Source organism: Opisthocomus hoazin, chromosome 1 (assembly GCF_030867145.1).
Source record: "Opisthocomus hoazin isolate bOpiHoa1 chromosome 1, bOpiHoa1.hap1, whole genome shotgun sequence".
Taxonomy (NCBI): domain Eukaryota; kingdom Metazoa; phylum Chordata; class Aves; order Opisthocomiformes; family Opisthocomidae; genus Opisthocomus; species Opisthocomus hoazin.
In genome coordinates, this window is record NC_134414.1 from 2,900,629 (window position 1) to 2,921,301 (window position 20,673).

Consider the following 20,673-nt stretch of genomic DNA (forward strand, 5'->3'; position numbering starts at 1 on the left):
GCCCGTTGCCCCTTGTCCTGTCACTGGGCACCACTGAAAAGAGCTTGGCCCCATCCTCCTGACACCCACCCTTCAGATGTTTGTAGGCATTTATAAGGTCCCCTCGCAGCCTTCTCTTCTCCAGGCTGAACAAGCCCAGTTCCCTCAACCTCTCCTCGTAGTGGAGATGCTCCAGTCCCCTCACCATCCTTGTAGCCCTCCGCTGGACTCTCTCCAGTAGCTCTTCATCCTTCTTGAACTGGGGAGCCCAGAACTGGACACAGTACTCCAACTCGCTGAAAGGGAGGGGAAGGGGCTGCCGTGACATGGCCGCCTCCGAAGAGTCATCGAGTCATCGGATCATTGAGTGCTTTGGGGTGGAAGGGACCTTTAGAGGTCATCCAGCCTGACCCTCTGCAGCGAGCAGGGACTTAGAGACGTAGAATCATAGAATGGGTTGGGTTGGAAGGGACCTTGAAGATCATCTGGTTCCAACCCCCCTGCCATCAGCAGGGACATCTTCCACCAGCCCAGGGTGCTCAGAGCTCCATCCAGCCTGGCCTTGAACATTTCCAATGACGGGACAGCCACAGCTTCTCTGGGCAACCTGGGCCAGTGTTTCACCACCCTCATAGGGAAAAATTTCTCCAGACATCTCCAACCGGGCCAGGTTGCTCAGAGCCTCGTCCAACCCGGCCTGGAACGTCCCCAGGGATGGGGTGAAATCCACCTGACAACGAGGGGAGACGCATTTAGCAAGGAAATTGTCATAAATTTTTACCTTGAGTATGACCACAAATGGTAAATGGATGTGGTGGATGGGCTGGAGAACACAGATGACTCCAAAGAACGCTGCAGACTCAGCGTCAGGATCCTACAAGGACTCCGGTCAGATCTTCCACCCCGCGTGCCAAGCGGAGGATCGCGCCGACGGGCGGCTCACAGAATCACAGAACGGGAGGGGTTGGAAGGGACCTCTGTGGGTCATCTAGTCCAACCCCCCTGCTGAAGCAGGGTCACCTACAGTAGGCTGCACAGGACCTTGTCCAGGCGGGTCTTGAATATCTCCAGAGAAGGAGACTCCACAACCTCCCTGGGCTGCCGCTCGGAGGTGATGCTGGAGCTGCTCCTTCCCCCACCGACCACCAGCACCTTGGACAAGCCAAGCTCGTGCGGGCTCTGCCGCGTCAGACGCGCGCGCTGGACCGCACACGGGACGGTGCTTTTGGGTGAGGACTCCCCACGCACCTTCTCCCACCACCCACAGAGCAGGTGCCGGCTCTGTCAGCTCCCTTCTCCGCACGCATCCCTGGCTAAACCCCTTCACAACGGGTTTTCTTTCAGTATCCCTTTTTTTTGGATTAATTTACGGCCAAGAGTTCGGGTTCTGGAACCTGTCAGGCTCCCCGAGAGAGAAATCCTGACCCAGAGTTAACCCTGGAGTTCAGTGGTGCTGAACCTCAACCTCGCACTCTGATTTTTCTATTTGAGAAAGACAACGAGCACACGGTACAGATGAGCATCAAGGTTCAATGCTCCTCAACTGCTTCTTCCCTTCTCTTCTGGGGATCTCCAGCCTTGACGGATGTGGATGCTGCTCTCCGTTATCTCTTCAGTTGCTTTCTTAAGGAACGAGGGTTAGGTGAGCCCGTCCTACAACTGTCCGCCTGCCTTCTTCCCTGGAATGAGGAGGAGTGTGGGCAGCAGGGCGAGGGACGGTCTCCTCCCCCTCTGCTCTGCCCTGGGGAGGCCCCATCTGCAGTGCTGGGTCCAGTGCTGGGCTCCCCAGTTCAAGAAAGATGAGGAGCTACTGGAGAGAGTCCAGCGGAGGGCTGCGAGGATGAGGAGGGGACTGGAGCATCTCTCCTCCGAGGAGAGGCTGAGGGAGCTGGGCTTGTTCAGCCTGGAGAAGAGAAGGCTGAGAGGGGACCTTCGAAATGCCTACAAATATCTGCAGGGTGGGTGTCAGGAGGATGGGGCCAGACTCTTTCCAGTGGTGCCCAGCGACAGGACAAGGGCCAACGGGCACAAACTGAAGCTGAGGAAGCTCCAGCTGAACCCGAGGAAGAACTTCTTCCCTCTGAGGGTGACGGAGCCCTGGCCCAGGCTGCCCAGAGGGGCTGTGGAGTCTCCTTCTCTGGAGATATTCCAACCCCGGCTGGACGCGGTGCTGTGCCCCCTGCTCTGGGTGACCCTGCTTGGGCAGGGGGTTGGGCTGGGGGACCCACAGAGGTCCCTTCCAACCCCGCCGTGGTGGGATTCTGGGATTCGCATCGTGGGCAGACACAGCTGATGTCACAGCGCCGTGCACGCCCAGATGCACGCTGAGCAGACCCCGGTTCTGGATGACCGCAGAACACAGACGCAAATGCCATCCTGGTAAAGATCAGCAGGAGGGTCAACACAGAAATCTGTTGTCATGGTAGCACATCTCTGTTCCGTTAGCGAAACGCATCGTCCTTCTCCCCCCTGCTCATGCTGGTGAGCTTCCTCCCCACGGCGAGCCAGGCGCTGCCCAGGCTGCCCAGGGAGCCTGGCAGCGTCCACCCTTGGTATTTCATTCAGAATCATTAGGAATCATGAAGGTTGGAGAAGACCTCTAGGACCACCAAGCCCAACCGCCAGCCCAACCCCACCATGCCTGCTCAACCATGTCCCCAAGGGCCACAGCCACACGGTTTTTGAACCCCTCCAGGGATGGGGACTCCACCACTGCCCTGGGCAGCCTGGGCCAAGGCCTGACCACTCTTTCAGGAAAGACATTTTTCACAATATCCAACCTGAACCTCCCCTGACGCAACTTGAGGCCATCGCCTCTTGGCCTTTTCTCCTCTGGCAGGAGGAGATGGGGAAGGCAAGGAGAGAAGGATGACAGGGAGACAGAATCACAGAATCATCAAGGTTGGAGAAGACCTCTGAGATCATCAAGTCCAACCACCAACCCAACCCCACCAGGCCTGCTCAACCATGTCCCCAAGGGCCACATCCACACAGTGTTTGAACCCCTCCAGGGATGGGGACTCCACCACTGCCCTGGGCAGCCTGGTCCAACACCTGACCACTCTTCCAGTGAAGACATTTTTCACAATATCCAACCTGAACCTCCCCTGACGCAACTTGAGGCCATCGCCTCTTGGCCTTTTCTCCTCTGGCAGGAGGAGATGGGGAAGGCAAGGAGAGAAGGATGACAGGGAGACAGAATCACAGAATCATCAAGGTTGGAGAAGACCTCTGAGATCATCAAGTCCAACCACCAACCCAACCCCACCAGGCCTGCTCAACCATGTCCCCAAGGGCCACATCCACACAGTGTTTGAACCCCTCCAGGGATGGGGACTCCACCACTGCCCTGGGCAGCCTGGTCCAACACCTGACCACTCTTCCAGTGAAGACATTTTTCCCAATCTTCAATCTAAATCTCCCCTGAAGCAACTTAAGGCCATTGCCTCTCATCGTAAAATCATTTCAGCTCAATAAAGCCCCAAGCCACCTGGTTTGGCCTTGCAGCTGACCCTGCTTTGAGCAGGAGGTTGGACTAGAGACCTCCTGAAGTCTCTCCCAACTCAAACTATGCTAAAAACCAGCATGTGTTCACCTCTCGGATCTGTAATCTGGAGGCGTGAGCACGCCAGGGAGGACAGAAGAGCTGTCCGTGAGGAGAAGGGCTCTGTGATCTCACCGGGAGGACCAAGAACTTCAAGAGCCGATTCCCACCCATCCTCAGAAGAGCTGCATTGCCGCGGCACCACCAGCACCTGAGCCTCAACCGCCTCATGCGGGCACTGGGACCTCTCCAGCGCCTTGGCCGCAGAGCAGAGCCATCGCCAGCGACGCGGGGGCTCTCCCATCCCATGCCGTGCGGGGACATCAGGGGTAGGACAGATGAGTGCAAACTGCTGAGGAGGGAGAGCAGCGGATGCTTCTCCGCTGCACGGTGGGGAGCAAGTGAAGGCTCCATGAGTAAGGTGAGAACAGCCACTAGAAGGGATGAGGAACACCATCAGAGATGAACGGGAGCGCAGCAATTAATAAAGCCAACGGCAAATCGCATCTAAACCTGACAACGGAAGAGCGTGGTCCTTGTCTGAGCCTGGCAGTTCTGCGGGTCAGATCTGCTCAGAAAGACGTGCCCCTGGCCCAGGAGCCAGCTGGAGGTGGGACACTCCATCGCAGAACCACGGGACTCACCTCCGTCCAGCAGCAATTTGACCGTCAGGTAGTCATCAGCCAGCACCGCGTAGTGCAGAGCTGTGCAGCCCTTGAAGTTGGCTCGGACGTTCAAGCGGTTGTTGAAGTCGTCCTCCCGGGTTACCAGCACTGCGGGGGGAAGAAGAACAAGGGCTCAGCTCACCGCCACAAGGCAAAGAACCACAAGGCACCACCAGCGCTCCGGAGGCTTCTCAAGGGCCTCATGGCCTTCTCCAGGATGGCCAGGACCCGGTGGGGTTTCTGGCAGCTGCTGGACCCGCTCTCCCGAGCAGCAGCGGTGATGAAGACCACACAATTTTCACAAATCCCCGTCGCTGCCTTCCCAGCGCCCAGGGAGGGGAGGGGGTGGCTGGAGAACGCCCAAGAGAAGACCTCTTGGCCTTGTTCCAACCACAGCCTCTTACACCGTCAAAGTGAAACCAGGATTCAACACAGGCAAGCAACATGGAGACTTACACCTTTTTATTTTTCCTTTTGATTGACAGAAGAGCTGGAGAACAACCGCTCGGTGCTTCCTCCTCACCCTCCTCCCCCAGCCAGGACGCGGTCCCACCACCTCCTTAGGGCTGGAACCACCAAGCGCCGAAGCCTACAAGCCATAACCAAGAGAGCAAAGCCCGGGCGGCTGAGGGACGACAGCGCTGCAGGTCCTCCTCGGGACAGCGGTCACTGGGAATGCTGTGGAGCGTGGGACAGCAGTCACTGGGAACGCCACGGAGCTCCTGGAGACAGCAGTCACTGGGAATGCTGTGGAGCTTGGGACAGCAGTCACCGGGAATGCCGTAGATCTCGGGACAGAAGTTATCGGGAATGCTGTGGAGCTTGGGACAGCAGTCACTGAGAACGCCGTAGATCTCCTCGGGACCGTAGTCACTGGGAACACCACGGAGCTCCTCGGGACAGCAGTCTGCGGGAACGCTGTGGATCTCTTCGGGACAGCAGTCACCAGGAATGCCATGGATCTCCTCAGGACAGCAGGCACTGGGAACACCACGGAGCTCCTCAGGACAGCAGTCACTGGGAATGCTGTGGATCTCTTCAGGACAGCAGTCACCAGGAATGCCATGGATCTCCTCAGGACAGCAGTCACCAGGAATGCCATGGATCTCCTCAGGACAGCAGGCACTGGGAACGCTGTGGATCTCTTCGGGACAGCAGTCACCAGGAATGCCATGGATCTCCTCAGGACAGCAGGCACTGGGAACACTGCGGATCTGGGGACAGCAGTCACTGGGAATGCTGTGGATTTTGGGAACTCCATGGATCTCTTCGGGACAGCAGTCACCAGGAACGCTGCGGACGTGGGGACAGCAGTCACTGGGAATGCTGTGGATCTCAGGACAGCAGTTATCGGGAACGCCGTGGATCTCCTTGGAGCCACGCCGAGCACCCCTCATCACACCGCTCCCATCCTCGCGTGCTGGTCTCCACCAGGAGCTGCCTCCTCTGCTCCGCTCTTCCCAGACACCTCAAGCAGCAGCCCCTGAAAAGCCGGAACTCTTCAAAAAACGCTTCCTTTGCTGACTGGGAAGTGGCCGGGGCTGAGGTGCTGCCGAGCACGACGCCCAACTGCGCTCTGCTCCCGCAGACTCTGGGCTGGTGTCGGCAGCGGCTGCTCGGTGGGACCTGGAGCACTCACCCCGCGGCTGCTCGGCCAGGCGTGGTCCACGAGGCGCATCCCTCACTGCTGCCCGGACGGGAATGATTCGGAATCGCGCGGTTTGCAGCTGACCAGCAAGTCTGGAACCCCCCGAGCAAACAGAATCACAGAATCACAGAATAGTAGGGGTTGGAAGGGACCTCTGTGGGTCATCCAGTCCAACCCTCCTGCCCAAGCAGGGTCACCTACAGCAGGCTGCACAGGACCTTGTCCAGGCGGGTCTTGAATATCTCCAGAGAAGGAGACTCCACAGCCTCCCTGGGCAGCCTGGGCCAGGGCTCCGTCACCCTCAGAGGGAAGAAGTTCTTCCTCATGTTCAGACGGAACTTCCTGTGCCTCAGTTTGTGCCCGTTGCCCCTTGTCCTGTCACTGGGCACCACTGGAAAGAGCTTGGCCCCATCCTCCTGACCCCCACCCTGCAGATATTTAGAGGCATTTCGAAGGTCCCCTCTCAGCCTTCTCTTCTCCAGGCTGAACAAGCCCAGCTCCCTCAACCTCTCCTCGTAGGGGAGATGTTCCAGTCCCCTCCTCATCCTCGCAGCCCTGTGCTGGACTCTCTCCAGTAGCTCCTCATCTTTCTTGAACTGGGGAGCCCGGAACTGGACACAGTACTCTAGATGAGGCCTCACCAGGGCAGTGTAGAGGGGAATGAGAACCTCGCTCGTCCTGCTGGCCACACTCTTCTTGATGCACCCCAGCATCCCACTGGCCTTCTTGGCACCCAGGGCACGCTGCTGGCTCATGGTCACCCTGTCGTCCACCAGGACGCCCAGGTCCCTCTCCGCAGAGCTGCTCTCCAGCAGGTCCACCCCAAGCCTGTACTGGTGCATGAGGTTGTTCCTCCCCAGGTGCAGGACCCTGCATTTGGCTTTGTTGAACGGAATTGTGCCGAGCCCTGGCAGGTTCCGTGACATCAGAGCTATCGTGACGTTTCTTTGAACAGGAACCGACGCTTGCTAGAGCTGATTAACGAGCTTGTTTAATTCCCTCGAGCTCTGTTCTGCTGAACGCCAGCGCGCGTGGATACCCTGCAAGGGGGGAAGCCCAAGGACTTGCAGGCCAGAGCCAAGCCGGGCCGAGGCAATCCCAGCAGGACAGAAGGACCGCGCGGTGAGACGGACAGGCAGAAACGCCGCGTCCTCCCGACAAGCTCCGACCTCCGAGCCTGGACCGCCGCGCCGGAGGACGTGGGAGCGCGTCAGATCCAAGCGACGTCGTGGTGATCGCAGCAGGCAGGAGGGAAGACGCCGACGGGAGACGACGCTGCCCCGGCGTCGCTCGGCTTTCAAGAAAATTCCTGATTCCGGGGGTCTCCGGCAGATTGGGCAGAGCTCCAGCACCCGGGGGCTCAGCACCCTGCGCGGGTCAGCAGGAAGGGTCTGCAGCGCCGATGCTTTCACAGGTCAGGCTTTAGAAAACCGCCTGCTTCGTAAGCCCTTCGCTTCAGAAATGAGCAGTGGAAAAAAAAAGAGCAGCTGATTTTTGGGATTGAGGGAAATACCCGGGTGCTGCTCAGCCAGGGAGACCTGGGGGAGCGGAGACGAGGTCTTGGCAGCATCAGCCCCGAGAGCATCCAGCCCGGCAGAGAGCAGCCCGATGGGAAGCCTGGTTGGACGACAGCCGCAGCCATGGAGAGCGGCCGAGGACGCGGCACGAGGACCGCTCTCGTGTCCGCAGCGAGGGCTGAGCCCTCTCCCACGTCACCGACGAGCAGAGGCTGTCGCTCCGGCCTGCGGGTTTCGACAGCCACGGTGCTTTCTGTCTGATTTTTGAGGGAAGGGAGGCTGTCGCACCCGTTCTGGAGCTCACGAAGCCCTCTCGCTCAGCTGGGACGTGCTGGAGGGGGCGGGCAGGAGGGTCCCAGCCGATCTCCCCGGCTTTGGGAGATGGGGGAGTCCCCCACCACGCAGCCCCACCGCGTGACGGCGGGGCCGGCCACGTGTCGTCTCCCGTCGAACAACCACCGCATCGGTGGGGTGAATCACAGAATCCCAGCATGGTGGGGTTGGAAGGGACCCCTGGGGTCACCCAGCCCAACCCCCTGCCCAAGCAGGGTCACCCAGAGCAGGCTGCACAGGACCACGTCCAGGCAGGGCTGGAATATCTCCAGAGAAGGAGACTCCACAGCCCCTCTGGGCAGCCTGGGCCAGGGCTCCGTCACCCTCAGAGGGAAGAAGTTCTTCCTCATCTTCAGCTGGAACTTCCTGTGCCTCAGTTTGTGCCCATTGCCCCTTGTCCTGTCGCTGGGCACCACTGGAAAGAGTCTGGCCCCGTCCTCCTGACACCCACCCTTGAGATACTTATAAATATTTCTAAGGTCCCCTCTCAGCCTTCTCTTCTCCAGGCTGAACAAGCCCAGCTCCCTCAGCCTCTCCTCGTAGCAGAGATGCTCCAGTCCCCTCCTCATCCTCGCAGCCCTCCTCTGGACTCTCTCCAGTAGCTCCTCATCTCTCGAACCCTGCTCCCGGGGCCGCGTTCAGAGCGGGGATGTCACCGCAGCTCATCAAGCTCCGCTCCAGGGCCTCGGCCATCGCGAGCTCGAAGCGGCTCTGAGCGCCGAGTGCCGCGGCACAGCGAGCCCCCACGCTCCCTCCTGCAGCCGCTGCCGGACCGCCGGAAGGTTTGCAAAGTTCCGAGGAGAAGAAACACTTGTCACGAGTACCTGACGCCGTCCTAGGCCAGCATCCCCGCTAACGAACCGTGGTACCTCCAGGAAGATCAATTAATGCCCGGGCTCCTTTCCCTTCTCCGAGCGCACCGGGTGAGTATGGATATTTATTTATTTGTCGTCATTTCCTACCCAGGGAGGAGCAGGATAATGAACTGCGTGCGTCAGGGAAGATGAATCTGAGATACTAGGGAGCAGTGCCGTAAAGAGATTAAAGCGTTATTATTGTTGGGTTTTTTCCCCCATGGTCCGTCGTGACAGCTCGGCCGTCATCTGTAAAAAATGTCTCGGCGAGAGATAATCATCGGAAACTCAATAAAGCGTCAGGGGAAGCCTCGGCCGCCATCAATCACCGGGTGCCTGGAAATTTTCAGCCCTCCGTCTCCCCTCCTGCCATCCATATAAATGTCCGCAATAGATCTTGTGGAGTGTTTGCGGAGCGCGCCCTCCCGATTTGGATGTTTTTATGAAAAAATATTTATACACGGAATATGTAAATGGGCAAAAAAAAAAAGTCAAAAACAAAGGCAGTTTCTCGCTCTCCCTCTCTTTTTAAAAATGCAGCTGAATTTATTCTTTTTAATAAAACACGTCAACCGAAGAATTAATGCAACTTCTGACGGAGTGGCCTTATCTTTCCTTCACCCCAAAATATATAACGTTAGAGGGATGAATGCAGACAAAAACAATTAACTTTACTGGCTGATATACTTTGTCTTCAATAAAGTCTACACGCACGACGTATTGGCACTCCATTGCTCATTTTTTTTAATGTTGTTTCATACATTTTGCATCCGGCGCCGCCGCCACCTGACAGACGCGTGGTCGCCCTGCCATCGCGGAGCGGGGCTGGCTGACGGCGCGGGATGAGAGCGGGGAGCTCCTACAAATAAAATAACGCCCTGTCACAACTGTCCCCTCGCTGATTCATCTCCCGAACTCAGCCTGGCTTCTGCGGGAGGTGCAGACGCCACATCTTTGGCAGAGGTTATCCAGCTCTCCGCGGCGAGGCTCAACGCGCAGCCAGACCGATGGCAACGTCACCGTCTGGTCAAGGGAGGGTCTCCTCCCCCTCTGCTCTGCCCTGGGGAGGCCCCATCTGCAGTGCTGTGTCCAGTGCTGGGCTCTCCAGTTCAAGAGAGATGAGGAGCTACTGGAGAGAGTCCAGCGGAGGGCTACGAGGATGAGGAGGGGACTGGAGCATCTCTGCTACGAGGAGAGGCTGAGGGAGCTGGGCTTGTTCAGCCTGGAGAAGAGAAGGCTGAGAGAGGACCTAATAAATGCCTCTAAATATCTGCAGGGTGGGGGTCAGGAGGACGGGGCCAGACTCTTTCCAGTGGTGCCCAGCGACAGGACAAGGGGCAACGGGCACAAACTGGAGCAGAGGAAGTTCCAGCTGAACCCGAGGAAGAACTTCTTCCCTCTGAGGGTGACGGAGCCCTGGCCCAGGCTGCCCAGAGGGGCTGTGGAGTCTCCTTCTCTGGAGATATTCCAACCCTGGCTGGCCGCGGTGCTGTGCAGCCAGCTCTGGGTGACCCTGCTTGGGCAGGGGGTTGGGCTGGGTGACCCCCAGAGGTCCCTTCCAACACCGAACATTCTGTGATTCTGTGATCTCTCCTAGGAGGAGAGGCTGAGGGAGCTGGGCTTCTTCAGCCTGGAGAAGAGAAGGCTGTGAGGGGACCTTCGAAATGCCTCTAAGTCTCTTCAGGGTGGGTGTCAGGAGGATGGGGCCAGACTCTTTCCAGTGGTGCCCAGCGACAGGACAAGGGGCAACAGGCACAAACTGAAGCAGAGGAAGCTCCAGCTGAAGATGAGGAAGAACTTCTTCCCTCTGAGGGTGACGGAGCCCTGGCCCAGGCTGCCCAGAGGGGCTGTGCAGTCTCCTTCTCTGGAGATATTCCAACCCCGCCTGGACACGGTCCTGTGCAGCCTGCTCTGGGTGACCCTGCTTGGGCAGGGGGTTGGGCTGGGTGACCCACAGAGGTCCCTGCCAACCCCGACCATTCTGTGATCCTGTGATTCAGTTTTACTTCTACTGGACGAGTCTCTCTTCATTTCGTATCTGCTCACAAGATCTGGAGCAGGGCTGCTGGTGGAACGCGCTCCCCTGAACCCTCCTCCCGCCCCAGCGAGCGCCTGCGTGTGGGTCAACGGGACGACGCTCCCACCCACAACCCTGAGCTACGTTCCGGCTCTACAAACGCAGCTCATCTCCAGGACACCGAAGGATTGGCTCTCATAAACTTCTGCAGAACGTTTTCTCTCACACACAGTCACCCACCTACCATGGGTCACTCTGCATTTAAAAGGAACGAGGTCAAATTTCCATTTCAAAGCCAGGGAACAAAATTTTGGGACCTGGAAAGCAAACGCCGGCAGGCGCACGCAGCCAACCTCACCTTCCAAAGAATGGAGGCCCTTCTCCTTGGCAGTCTCGTAGACGCTGCTGAAATCATCCCCAAGGTTCGGGTCCGCCTTGGCCGCGAGCAGGATCTTCACCACGCTGTTCGAAACGGTGACAAAAACAAAAAAAAAAGGGCAGAACATGAGCAATCGAAGTCCTTCGGAGAGTGAGCAGGGAGACGGCGCCCCGCAAGCCCTCCTCCAGCCAACGAAGGGAAGGGAAACCAACGGCCACCATGGAGCACGTCGGCAAACACAACCGCACCAGCGTACCCCAACGTGGGGGTGACGCTGGGGGGAAGCGTAGCCCTCCTGAGAACACGCGCTCTCGGCACCAGTCACGCTCCCAGTTCGCCACTGGAACCAGTCACCTCCCTGGAACGGCGCGGGACTGGGTCGGTGGTGGGAACCATCCTCGGGCGCAGCAAACGCGCAGCAGGAGCCAGACCTCCAAGGCTGTCCCTGCTCCTGCCTCTGCGTTGACCCTGCTCGGGGAAGCCGCCCCCAGAAAGGCATCGCTTGCACCCACATGGGCTGGGAGAGGCCCCCGGTCCTCCCGTGCCTCCCTCTGCCCTCAAAAGACCAAGCGCCGACATCGGAATTTCAAAAATACATTTCAACTGCATGGACCATACGGGGCTCTGGAAGAAAAGCGTTCGGCCGCTGCCGGAAGTTGAGGCAAATCCCCGTCGCTGAGAACCAGCCAGGTTGGGTGAGGTCACCACCGAGGGCAGCCCGGTCGCCCACCGCTGCCAGGACTTCCCAAAGATCCAGTCTCCGAACCCGTGGAGAACCTGTGGAGAACTTCTCCATCACTTCATATCCCAGAATCACAGAATGGCGGGGCTGGAAGGGACCTCTGTGGGTCACCCAGCCCAACCCCCTGCCCAAGCAGGGTCACCTACAGTAGGCTGCACAGGACCTTGTCCAGGCGGGTCTTGAATATCTCCAGAGAAGGAGACTCCACAACCTCTCCGGGCAGCCTGGGCCAGGGCTCCGTCACCCTCAGAGGGAAGAAGTTCTTCCTCATCTTCAGCTGGAGCTTCCTCTGCTCCAGTTTGTGCCCATTGCCCCTTGCCCTGTCGCTGGGCACCACTGGAAAGAGTCTGGCCCCGTCCTCCTGACACCCACCCTGCAGATATTTAGAGGCATTTCTAAGGTCCCCTCTCAGCCTTCTCTTCTCCAGGCTGAACAAGCCCAGCTCCCTCAGCCTCTCCTCTTAGCAGAGATGCTCCAGTCCCCTCATCATCCTCGTAGCCCTCCGCTGGGCTCTCTCCAGTAGCTCCTCATCTCTCTTGAACTGGGGAGCCCAGCACTGGACACAGCACTGCAGATGGGGCCTCCCCAGGGCAGAGCAGAGGGGCAGGAGAACCTCCCTCACCCTGCTGCCCACACTCCTCTTGATGCACCCCAGGTATCACCACTGCAGGGCCCGCCGGCGAGGCAGGGCCTCCGAGGGCTGACCAGCACGGCGACGCAGGCACCACAATCCCACACGACAGCTCTCGACGTGCCGGGACCGAGGCGTCCCATCTCCGGAGCCGTGAAGTTACCACCACGCTGCGGCAGGACGGATTCACATGAGGTTCTGGCGTGGGAGTCCTCCATCTCCGCTTCCGAACCTACAGAACCGCCACGCAAAAACCAGCAGCGTGAAGCCAGTTAATCCTTAATTTTTTTTCCAGGGTTCAAGCTTTCCACGACAACTGGACATAACTCATTAGTTACTCCTCACCGGCGGCAGGGCTCCTGGGCTGACGGCGGCGCGCGCCGCAGACTGACGGACACGTACCTGCAGGCTGCCTCTTGTCAAGTCCCATTTAGAGCGTAACTCCAGTTCACAGAATCACAGAATCACAGAATAGAAGGGGTTGGAAGGGACCTCTGTGGGTCATCTAGTCCAACCCTCCTGCCGAAGCAGGGTCACCTACAGCAGGCTGCACAGGATCTTGTCCAGGCGGGTCTTGAATATCTCCAGAGAAGGAGACTCCACAACCTCCCTGGGCAGCCTGTTCCAGGGCTCCGTCACCCTCAGAGGGAAGAAGTTCTTCCTCATGTTCAGACGGAACTTCCTCGGCTTCAGTTTGTGCCCATTGCCCCTTGTCCTGTCACTGGGCACCACTGAAAAGAGCTTGGCCCCATCCTCCTGACACCCACCCTTCAGATATTTGTAGGCATTTATAAGGTCCCCTCACAGCCTTCTCTTCTCCAGGCTGAACAAGCCCAGTTCCCTCAACCTCTCCTTGTAGGGGAGATGTTCCAGTCCCCTCCTCATCCTCGTAGCCCTCCGCTGGACTCTCTCCAGTAGCTCTTCATCTTTCTTGAACTGGGGAGCCCAGCACTGGACACAGCACTGCAGATGAGGCCTCACCAGGGCAGTGTAGAGGGGAAGGAGAACCTCCCTTGTCCTGCTGGCCACACTCTTCTTGATGCACCCCAGGATCCCATTGGCTTTCTTGGCAGCCAGGGCACACTGCTGGCTCATGGTTAACCTAATGGTTCCTCTCCCATTTACCCCATAAACACATTAGCAGAATAAAAAGTTGTTATTTTATTCTTCGAACGTGGTACTACAGAGGCTAACTCCTTACCTCCGGTGACCTGAGCACCAGCTCATTTCTGCTGGTGTCTCAACAGTGCCCTTGGTTTGGAACCACCTCGAGATGCGCTGGATCTCGCTCGTCGAACAGCAACCACCAGCTCAGGGCGGTCAGGAGCCCGTCACGCTGGAGACCTTCCCCAAGGGTTTGAGCCGCATGCCCACGACCAGGTCAGGGATCTGGTGGCTTGGGACCTACTGTGGAGGGGGATGGTCCCACCTCCCTGCAGATGTCAGTGGTGGGGGACGTGAAGCCCCAAGAAGCCTCCCACCACAGATGTGCTCACTCTCCACCACCCAGCTCCCTCCAGCCAGCCTGAACTTCCCTGCAGTTCGCTCATCGGTTTTGGTCTCGGTGCAAGGCTCGGTGTGTGAGACCATCTCCCACGTTCAGCGAGACAGAATCACAGAATCACAGAATCATCAAGGTTGGAGAAGACCTCTTAAGATCATTGAGTCCAACCGCCAACCCAACCCCACCATGCCTGCTCAACCGTGTCCCCAAGGGCCACGTCCACACAGTGTTTGAACCCCTCCAGGGATGGGGACTCCCCCACTGCCCTGGGCAGCCTGGGCCAAGGCCTGACCACTCTTCCAGTGAAGACATTTTTCCCGATATTCAATCTGAACCTCCCCTGATGCAACCTTCCTGCCTTGCCCTCAGCCCCCTCAGAGCAGATAATCTGCTGCCGGGGAGATGATCCCGGTGCAAACCTCCCCCTCCACGTCCAGTACAGCCACGTCTACCCTGCCCTGCTCCATCGCTCCCAAACACCTCGTCCATCAGGACACCTCACGCAGGAGTGCCGTCTCTCCAGCCACACGACAAGCCCTGCAGGGCCTTCTGGACCATCTTAGGAGCTTCAGCAAGGCACGGGGCACAAAACCTCTCCTAGAAGCCCTTTAGCACCTCTAGCCAGGGCTTCTCAGCATGCCTAGCTCCAGATCCATCTCCACGTCAAAACTCTGTTGCCTCATGCAAAGGGGACACTGAATCACCTTTACCACTGACTCCTGTGGCCACCACAAAATGGAAACCAGGAGAGGGGTCTGGCCACAGCTAAAGCCACTTGAGCCCCATGCGTAGCCATGGCTGTCCACCACAGCTGTACTGAAAGCCCTCCAGCCCAGGCTCTTCCACCTCCTTAGGCAGGCCATTAGGTAGGACGCCCGTCAATCCTGCTTGTGGTGCCTGGCAGGAGGTGTCCCATCTGTCCAAGTCTATGAAACTGGAGAAATAAAGGTGCCAGGGAAAGCTCTAGCACAGGTCATCGATCAGTGCAAAGTTCTTCTGGAAGATCCAGTGCTGGATTCCTCTGGAGACATCCTGCAGCTCCAGGACTTGGCAGGTTTGCCGACGACACCAAGATGAGTGGTGCAGATGACACGCCTGAGGGACGGGATGCCATCCAGAGGGACCTGGACCAGCTGGAGAAGTGGGGCTGTGTGAACCTCACGAGGTTCAACAAGGCCAAGTGCAAGGTCCTGCACCCAGGTCGGGGCAACCCCTGGTATCAACACAGGCTGGGGGTGAAGGGATGGAGAGCAGCCCTGCTGAGAAGGGCTTGGGGGTGCTGGGGGATGAGAAGCTGGTCATGAACCCACCAATGTGTGGTGGCAGCCCAGCAGGCCAACCGTGCCCTGGGCTGCATCTCCAGCAGCGTGGGCACAGGGTGAGGGAGGGGATTCTGCCCCTCTGCCCCGCTCTGCTGGGACCCCCTGGGAGTCCTGCGTCCAGCTCTGGAGCCCTCAGCACAGGACAGAGCTGGAGCTGTGGGAGCGGGGCCAGAGGAGGCCCCAGCAATGACGCGAGGGCTGGAACCCCTCTGCTGGGAGGAAAGGCTGGGAGAGCTGGGGCTGCTCAGCCTGGGGAGGAGAAGGCTGCGGGGAGACCTTAGAGAGGTCTTCCAAAACTTCATGGGGGCCTACAAGAGAGCTGGAGAGGGGCTGGGACAAGGACAGGGGGTGATGGGACAAGGCGTGATGGCTTCAAGCTGAAAGAGGGGAGATTTAGACTGGATATAAGGAAGGAATTTTTTACTCTGAGGGTGGTGAGGCCCTGGCCCAGGTTGCCCAGCGAGGTGGTCGATGCCCCATGCCTGGGAACATCCCAGGCCAGGTTGGATGCAGCTCTGAGCACCCTGGGCTGGTGGAAGGGGTCCCTGCCCGTGGCAGGGGGTTGGATGGTCTGTAAGGTCCCTTCCAACCCGAACCCTTCTGTGATTCTACGATTCTATTTGGTGCTACTGTGCTCAGCCCCGTCATCAAGAGCCCTGCTCCGGACACCTTGCAGAGCCAGTCCCTGCGGAAAGCAGGAGGTGCAGGCTGGAGGACGGTGGGGCAGGAACTGCCCTGCTGCCCTACGGGGTTTGCGTTGATGACCTCCATGCTCCCAGAGATGGACATCCAGGTACTGAACAGAAGCCATCATCAGTGCCTCAATGAAGCCTTTGATTATCCTGCCCCAGCAGCTGGCTCATTGTGATTCTTGCATCAGGACTTCCACATCTGGGTCACCCAGCCCAACCCCCTGCCCAAGCAGGGTCACCCAGAGCAGGCTGCACAGGACCTTGTCCAGGCGGGTCTTGAATATCTCCAGAGAAGGAGACTCCACAACCTCCCTGGGCAGCCTGGGCCAGGGCTCCATCACCCTCAGAGGGAAGAAGTTCTTCCTTATGTTCAGATGGAACTTCCTCTGCTTCAGGTCCCTTCCAACCCCTACCATTCTATGATTCTGTGATCTACACCAGAAAGGGCCTTTCTGGTCATTCAGGTCCTTAGAAGTACCAGTTCATGGTCAAAGCTCCCTTCTCGGACCCCAGCCTCATGGCTGTCAGCACCAAAGAGATCCTCCCTCAACGACATTTTTAGCCGACAGGCTCTGATCTATTTTAAGGTCCACGCGTCTTCTTCACTTCAAGAGAAATGATCTCAAGCCCCCGGCTGGGGCTTTGCTCCACCACCTTGCAGCCCAGGGGTGAGCTACGGGTACCAAGGGAGTCACCCAACGCCTTGCCGCGTCCTTGGTAACTCCATCCATCTCCCTTTCCCGTGACTACGCCGAGATGAATGTCCTTCCCTGGCACTTCAGGTGTCACCTCCACATGCTCCCAGCGACTCTCGGGAAGCCCCTTCCTCTCCACCCACAGCACCCACCATCAGGGCTCCTCTCCGGGCAATGACCTTCCCCGGGAAGCTCGGCAGAGGACCATCTAGGTGCAAGGTGCTCGGGAGGTGGTGATGACAGAACTGCTCCTCACTCTCCGAGTTACTTCAGTGCCCAGAAGGCAGCCCTTCCAGAAGGTCTGTGCCCCTACGGGAGGCAGCTGCAACGCCGTCATGCCTGCAGCCCGGCCAGCGCAGGGTCCTGGGGCGTTCCTGGGGCCACCGAGCGACAACGCCTTCGGAGATGCATACAGGGCTATGAGGATGGTGAGGGGATGGAGCATCTCTCCTATGAGGAGAGGCTGAGGGAGCTGGGCTTATTCAGCCTGGAGAAGAGAAGGCTGAGAGGGGACCTTAGAAATGCCAATAAATATCTGCAGGGTGGGGGTCAGGAGGGAGAGGAGGTGGAACCGCTTCCCACGTCACAAGGCAGAGGTTGGGGGGCCATCTAGGAAGCTCTGGTGAAGGTGCCAGCGGAGGCAGAAGGCATCTTTCTCTTCCACACCAGCTCAGCTCAGAGTTAGCAATAAGGAGCGGGGTTCAAAGCCAGGATCCTCTGGCCCGTACACCTCCTGTGCTCCAGCTCTCGCTGCCGCGTGTCGGGGCGGAACGAGACCCCACGCCAGATACCTCGAGGGAGAGGGACGCCGACGGCGGGCTTGGGCTGGACCAGGGAGATGGGCTTCCTCCCACAGCTCACCTGCGCTCAACGGCCTCGGCAAGCTGAGCGTTACCTCGCTGAGCCCGTTCCCACTGGATCAGAGGCAGAGCCGACTCGTCAGCGCGAATATAAATCGAAGTTGACCCTGGTGATGACTCCGAGGGCAACGTTCAGCTGAAGTTCACCGGGCAGTTCAGTCGATTGGAGAAAGTGCCTTCTGCTCTTAACGACCGGACTAAGATATTGTTAAATAAATAAATACATATGCACGTGCAGCTCGGGGGGTGGGGAAATCAACGGAGAGGTGGCTGGAGGCGGGGGGGCTGCGGTGGGACGTGCCCAGGCCAGCGCGCCAGCAGCTGGGCTTGGTGAACCAAGAAGTCCGGTGATCCCCATGAATCACTGAATGACAGAATGGTCGGGGTTGGAAGCGACCTCTGTGGGTCACCCAGCCCAACCCCCTGCCCAAGCAGGGTCACCTACAGTAGGCTGTAGAGGACCTTGTCCAGGCGGGTCTTGAATATCTCCAGAGAAGGAGACTCCCCAGCCCCTCTGGGCAGCCTGGGCCAGGGCTCCGTCACCCTCAGAGGGAAGAAGTTCTTCCTCATCTTCAGCTGGAGCTTCCTCTGCTTCAGTTTGTGCCCGTTGCCCCTTGTCCTGTCGCTGGGCACCACTGGAAAGAGTCTGGCCCCATCCTCCTGACCCCCACCCTGCAGATATTTAGAGGCATTTCGAAGGTCCCCTCTCAGCCTTTTCTTCTCCAGGATGAACAAGCCCAGCTCCCTCAGCCTCTCCTCGTAGGGGAGATGTTCCAGTCCCCTCCTCATCCTCGTAGCCCTCCGCTGGACTCTCTCCAGTAGCTCCTCATCTCTCTCGAACTGGGGAGCCCAGCACTGGACACAGCACTGCAGATGGGGCCTCACCAGGGCAGAGCAGAGGGGGAGGAGAACCTCCCTCGCCCTGCTGCCCACACTCCTCTCCATGCACCCCAGGATCCCATTGGCCTTCTTGGCAGCCAGGGCACGCTGCTGGCTCATGGTCACCCTGTCGTCCCCCAGCACTCCCAGTCCCTCTCCGCAGAGCTGCTCTCCAGCAGCTCAGCCCCAGCCTGTACTGGTGCCTGGGGTTGTTCCTCCCCAGGTGCAGGACCCTGCCCTTGCCCTTGTTGAACCTCATCAGGTTCCTCTCTGCCCAGCTCTCCAGCCTATCCAGGTCACGCTGGATGGCAGCACAGCCTGCTGGTGTATCCACCACTCCTCCCAGTTTGGTGTCATCAGCAAACTGGCTGAAGGTACACTCTAACTCTTCATCCAGGTCATTGATGAAGAAGCTGAACAAGGCCGGGCCCAGTACTGACCCCTGGGGACACCACCAGTTCCCGGCCTCCAACCAGACTCAGCGCCGCTGATGACAGCCCTCTGAGCTCTGCCATTCAGCCAGTTCTCAACCCACCTCACTGACCACTCCTCCATGGGGGTATGTGGATATCCATCCATGTATGCCTGGGGGTGCTCAGACCACGAGCGGGATGAACAAGCCGGAGTCGCTGAACAGCACATGGAAGGGATGGTTTGCCAGCACACAGAGTGGCGGTTGTCCCATCCTGCTCGGAGAGAACGTAAAGCAGTCTGGAGAGCAGAACGCCCAGGCCGAGGGGATGTGGGGACAAGGCCCCAGCCAAGCAAAGCAATGCTCCGTGCCTCAGTTTCCCCTTCCGCGCAATCAGTTCTCCACCTCCTCAGGGGCGGAGAGGACGACTCGGTGTGTTGCTGCCGTTTTATTTCTGCTGAAACGAGGAAAGTGGAGCAGCTGTACGCAGAGAAGGTCAGCGTGCTATGAACGCACGGCTGCTCAGCCTGCTGCGGGCCTGGCTGCTTCGGGGTTTCGTTGACGACAGCTTTGTTGCTCATTTTAACCAAGGCACAAAACCCACAACGCTCTCAGTAAGCATTTAATGAAAGGTTCACAGAATCACAGAATGGTCAGGGTTGGAAGGGACCTCTGTGGGTCATCCAGTCCAACCCTCCTGCCCAAGCAGGGTCACCCAGAGCAGGCTGCAGAGGACCTTGTCCAGGCGGGTCTGGAATATCTCCAGAGAAGGAGACTCCACAGCCTCCCTGGGCAGCCTGGGCCAGGGCTCCGTCACCCTCAGAGGGAAGAAGTTCTTCCTCATGTTCAGACGGAACTTCCTGTGCCTCAGTTTGTGCCCATTGCCCCTTGTCCTGTCACTGGGCACCACTGAAAAGAGTCTGGCCCCATCCTCCTGACACCCACCCTGCAGATATTTAGAGGCATTTCTAAGGTCCCCTCTCAGCCTTCTCTTCTCCAGGCTGAACAAGCCCAGCTCCTTCAGCCTCTCCTCGTAGGAGAGATGCTCCAGTCCCCTCCTCATCCTCGTAGCCCTCTGCTGGACTCTCTCCAGTAGCTCCTCATCTCTCTCGAACTGGGGAGCCCAGCACTGGACACAGCACTGCAGCTGGGGCCTCCCCAGGGCAGAGCAGAGGGGGAGGAGAACCTCCCTCGCCCTGCTGCCCACACTCCTCCTCATGCACCCCAGGGTCCCATCGCCCTTCTTGGCACCCAGGGCACGCTGCTGGCTCATGGTCACCCTGTCATCCACCATGAAGTACTTGGCCATTTCCCTTCACTAACGTTCCAGGTCGGGTTGGACGGGGCTCTGAGCACCCTGACCCAGCTGGAGATGTCCCTGCTCTCTGCAGGGGGTTGAACTGGGTGGCCTGGGAAGGTCCCTTCCCACCCAAACCCTTCCATGGTTCCGTGATTCTCCAGTTACAGCCATCACCGCGGCAGGGGCTGGGGGCTGCACGCGCCGGCCGTGGGCACCCGCAGCACAGCTGCCCCGGCTGCAGCCACGGCAGACACGGAGGACGAGGGACACCAGAAAAAAGAACAAACTCCGAGCAGAGAGCAGAGCGGATCCCAGGCGTAGGAACGCACCGGAATATTTCCTCGCCATGTTTCGGGTGCAGGACGTTCTCAAGAGGAAGAGAACGATCACGGTAAAAAGGAAAGACAAGACCCCAACCTTCCCCGCCGGCACGCGGGATTTCAGCTCGTAGCTGAGGGCAACTGACAGAAATCATTAACGCTGTGCCTCCGAAATTCAATTAAACCCACGGACTGCAGCTGTCTAATTGGAAGAGCGAGGGGCTGTGACAATCGGGAAACATGACAAAGCTAAAAGAGAGGTCACCGAAACCTCCAGCAGCCCAGCTGAGGCTTGAAAAAAAACCAGTCCTCTGAAAAACGGCTTTGGAAAGGCAGAAATTTGGGGCTGAAGGCTGAATTCTGCAAGGGAAGGGCCTTGT

The 20,673-nt window shown here is 58.6% G+C and overlaps 1 protein-coding gene across 1 annotated transcript in view; it reads right to left on the bottom strand.

The window, feature by feature from the left end:
* CLPB (ClpB family mitochondrial disaggregase) overlaps window positions 1-20,673 on the bottom strand; it is a 95,835-nt gene that overhangs the window by 47,007 nt on the left and 28,155 nt on the right. The window contains 2 exon segments of the mRNA XM_075413915.1: window positions 4,168-4,296; window positions 10,916-11,019. Coding sequence (XP_075270030.1) covers window positions 4,168-4,296; window positions 10,916-11,019 — 233 coding nt within the window.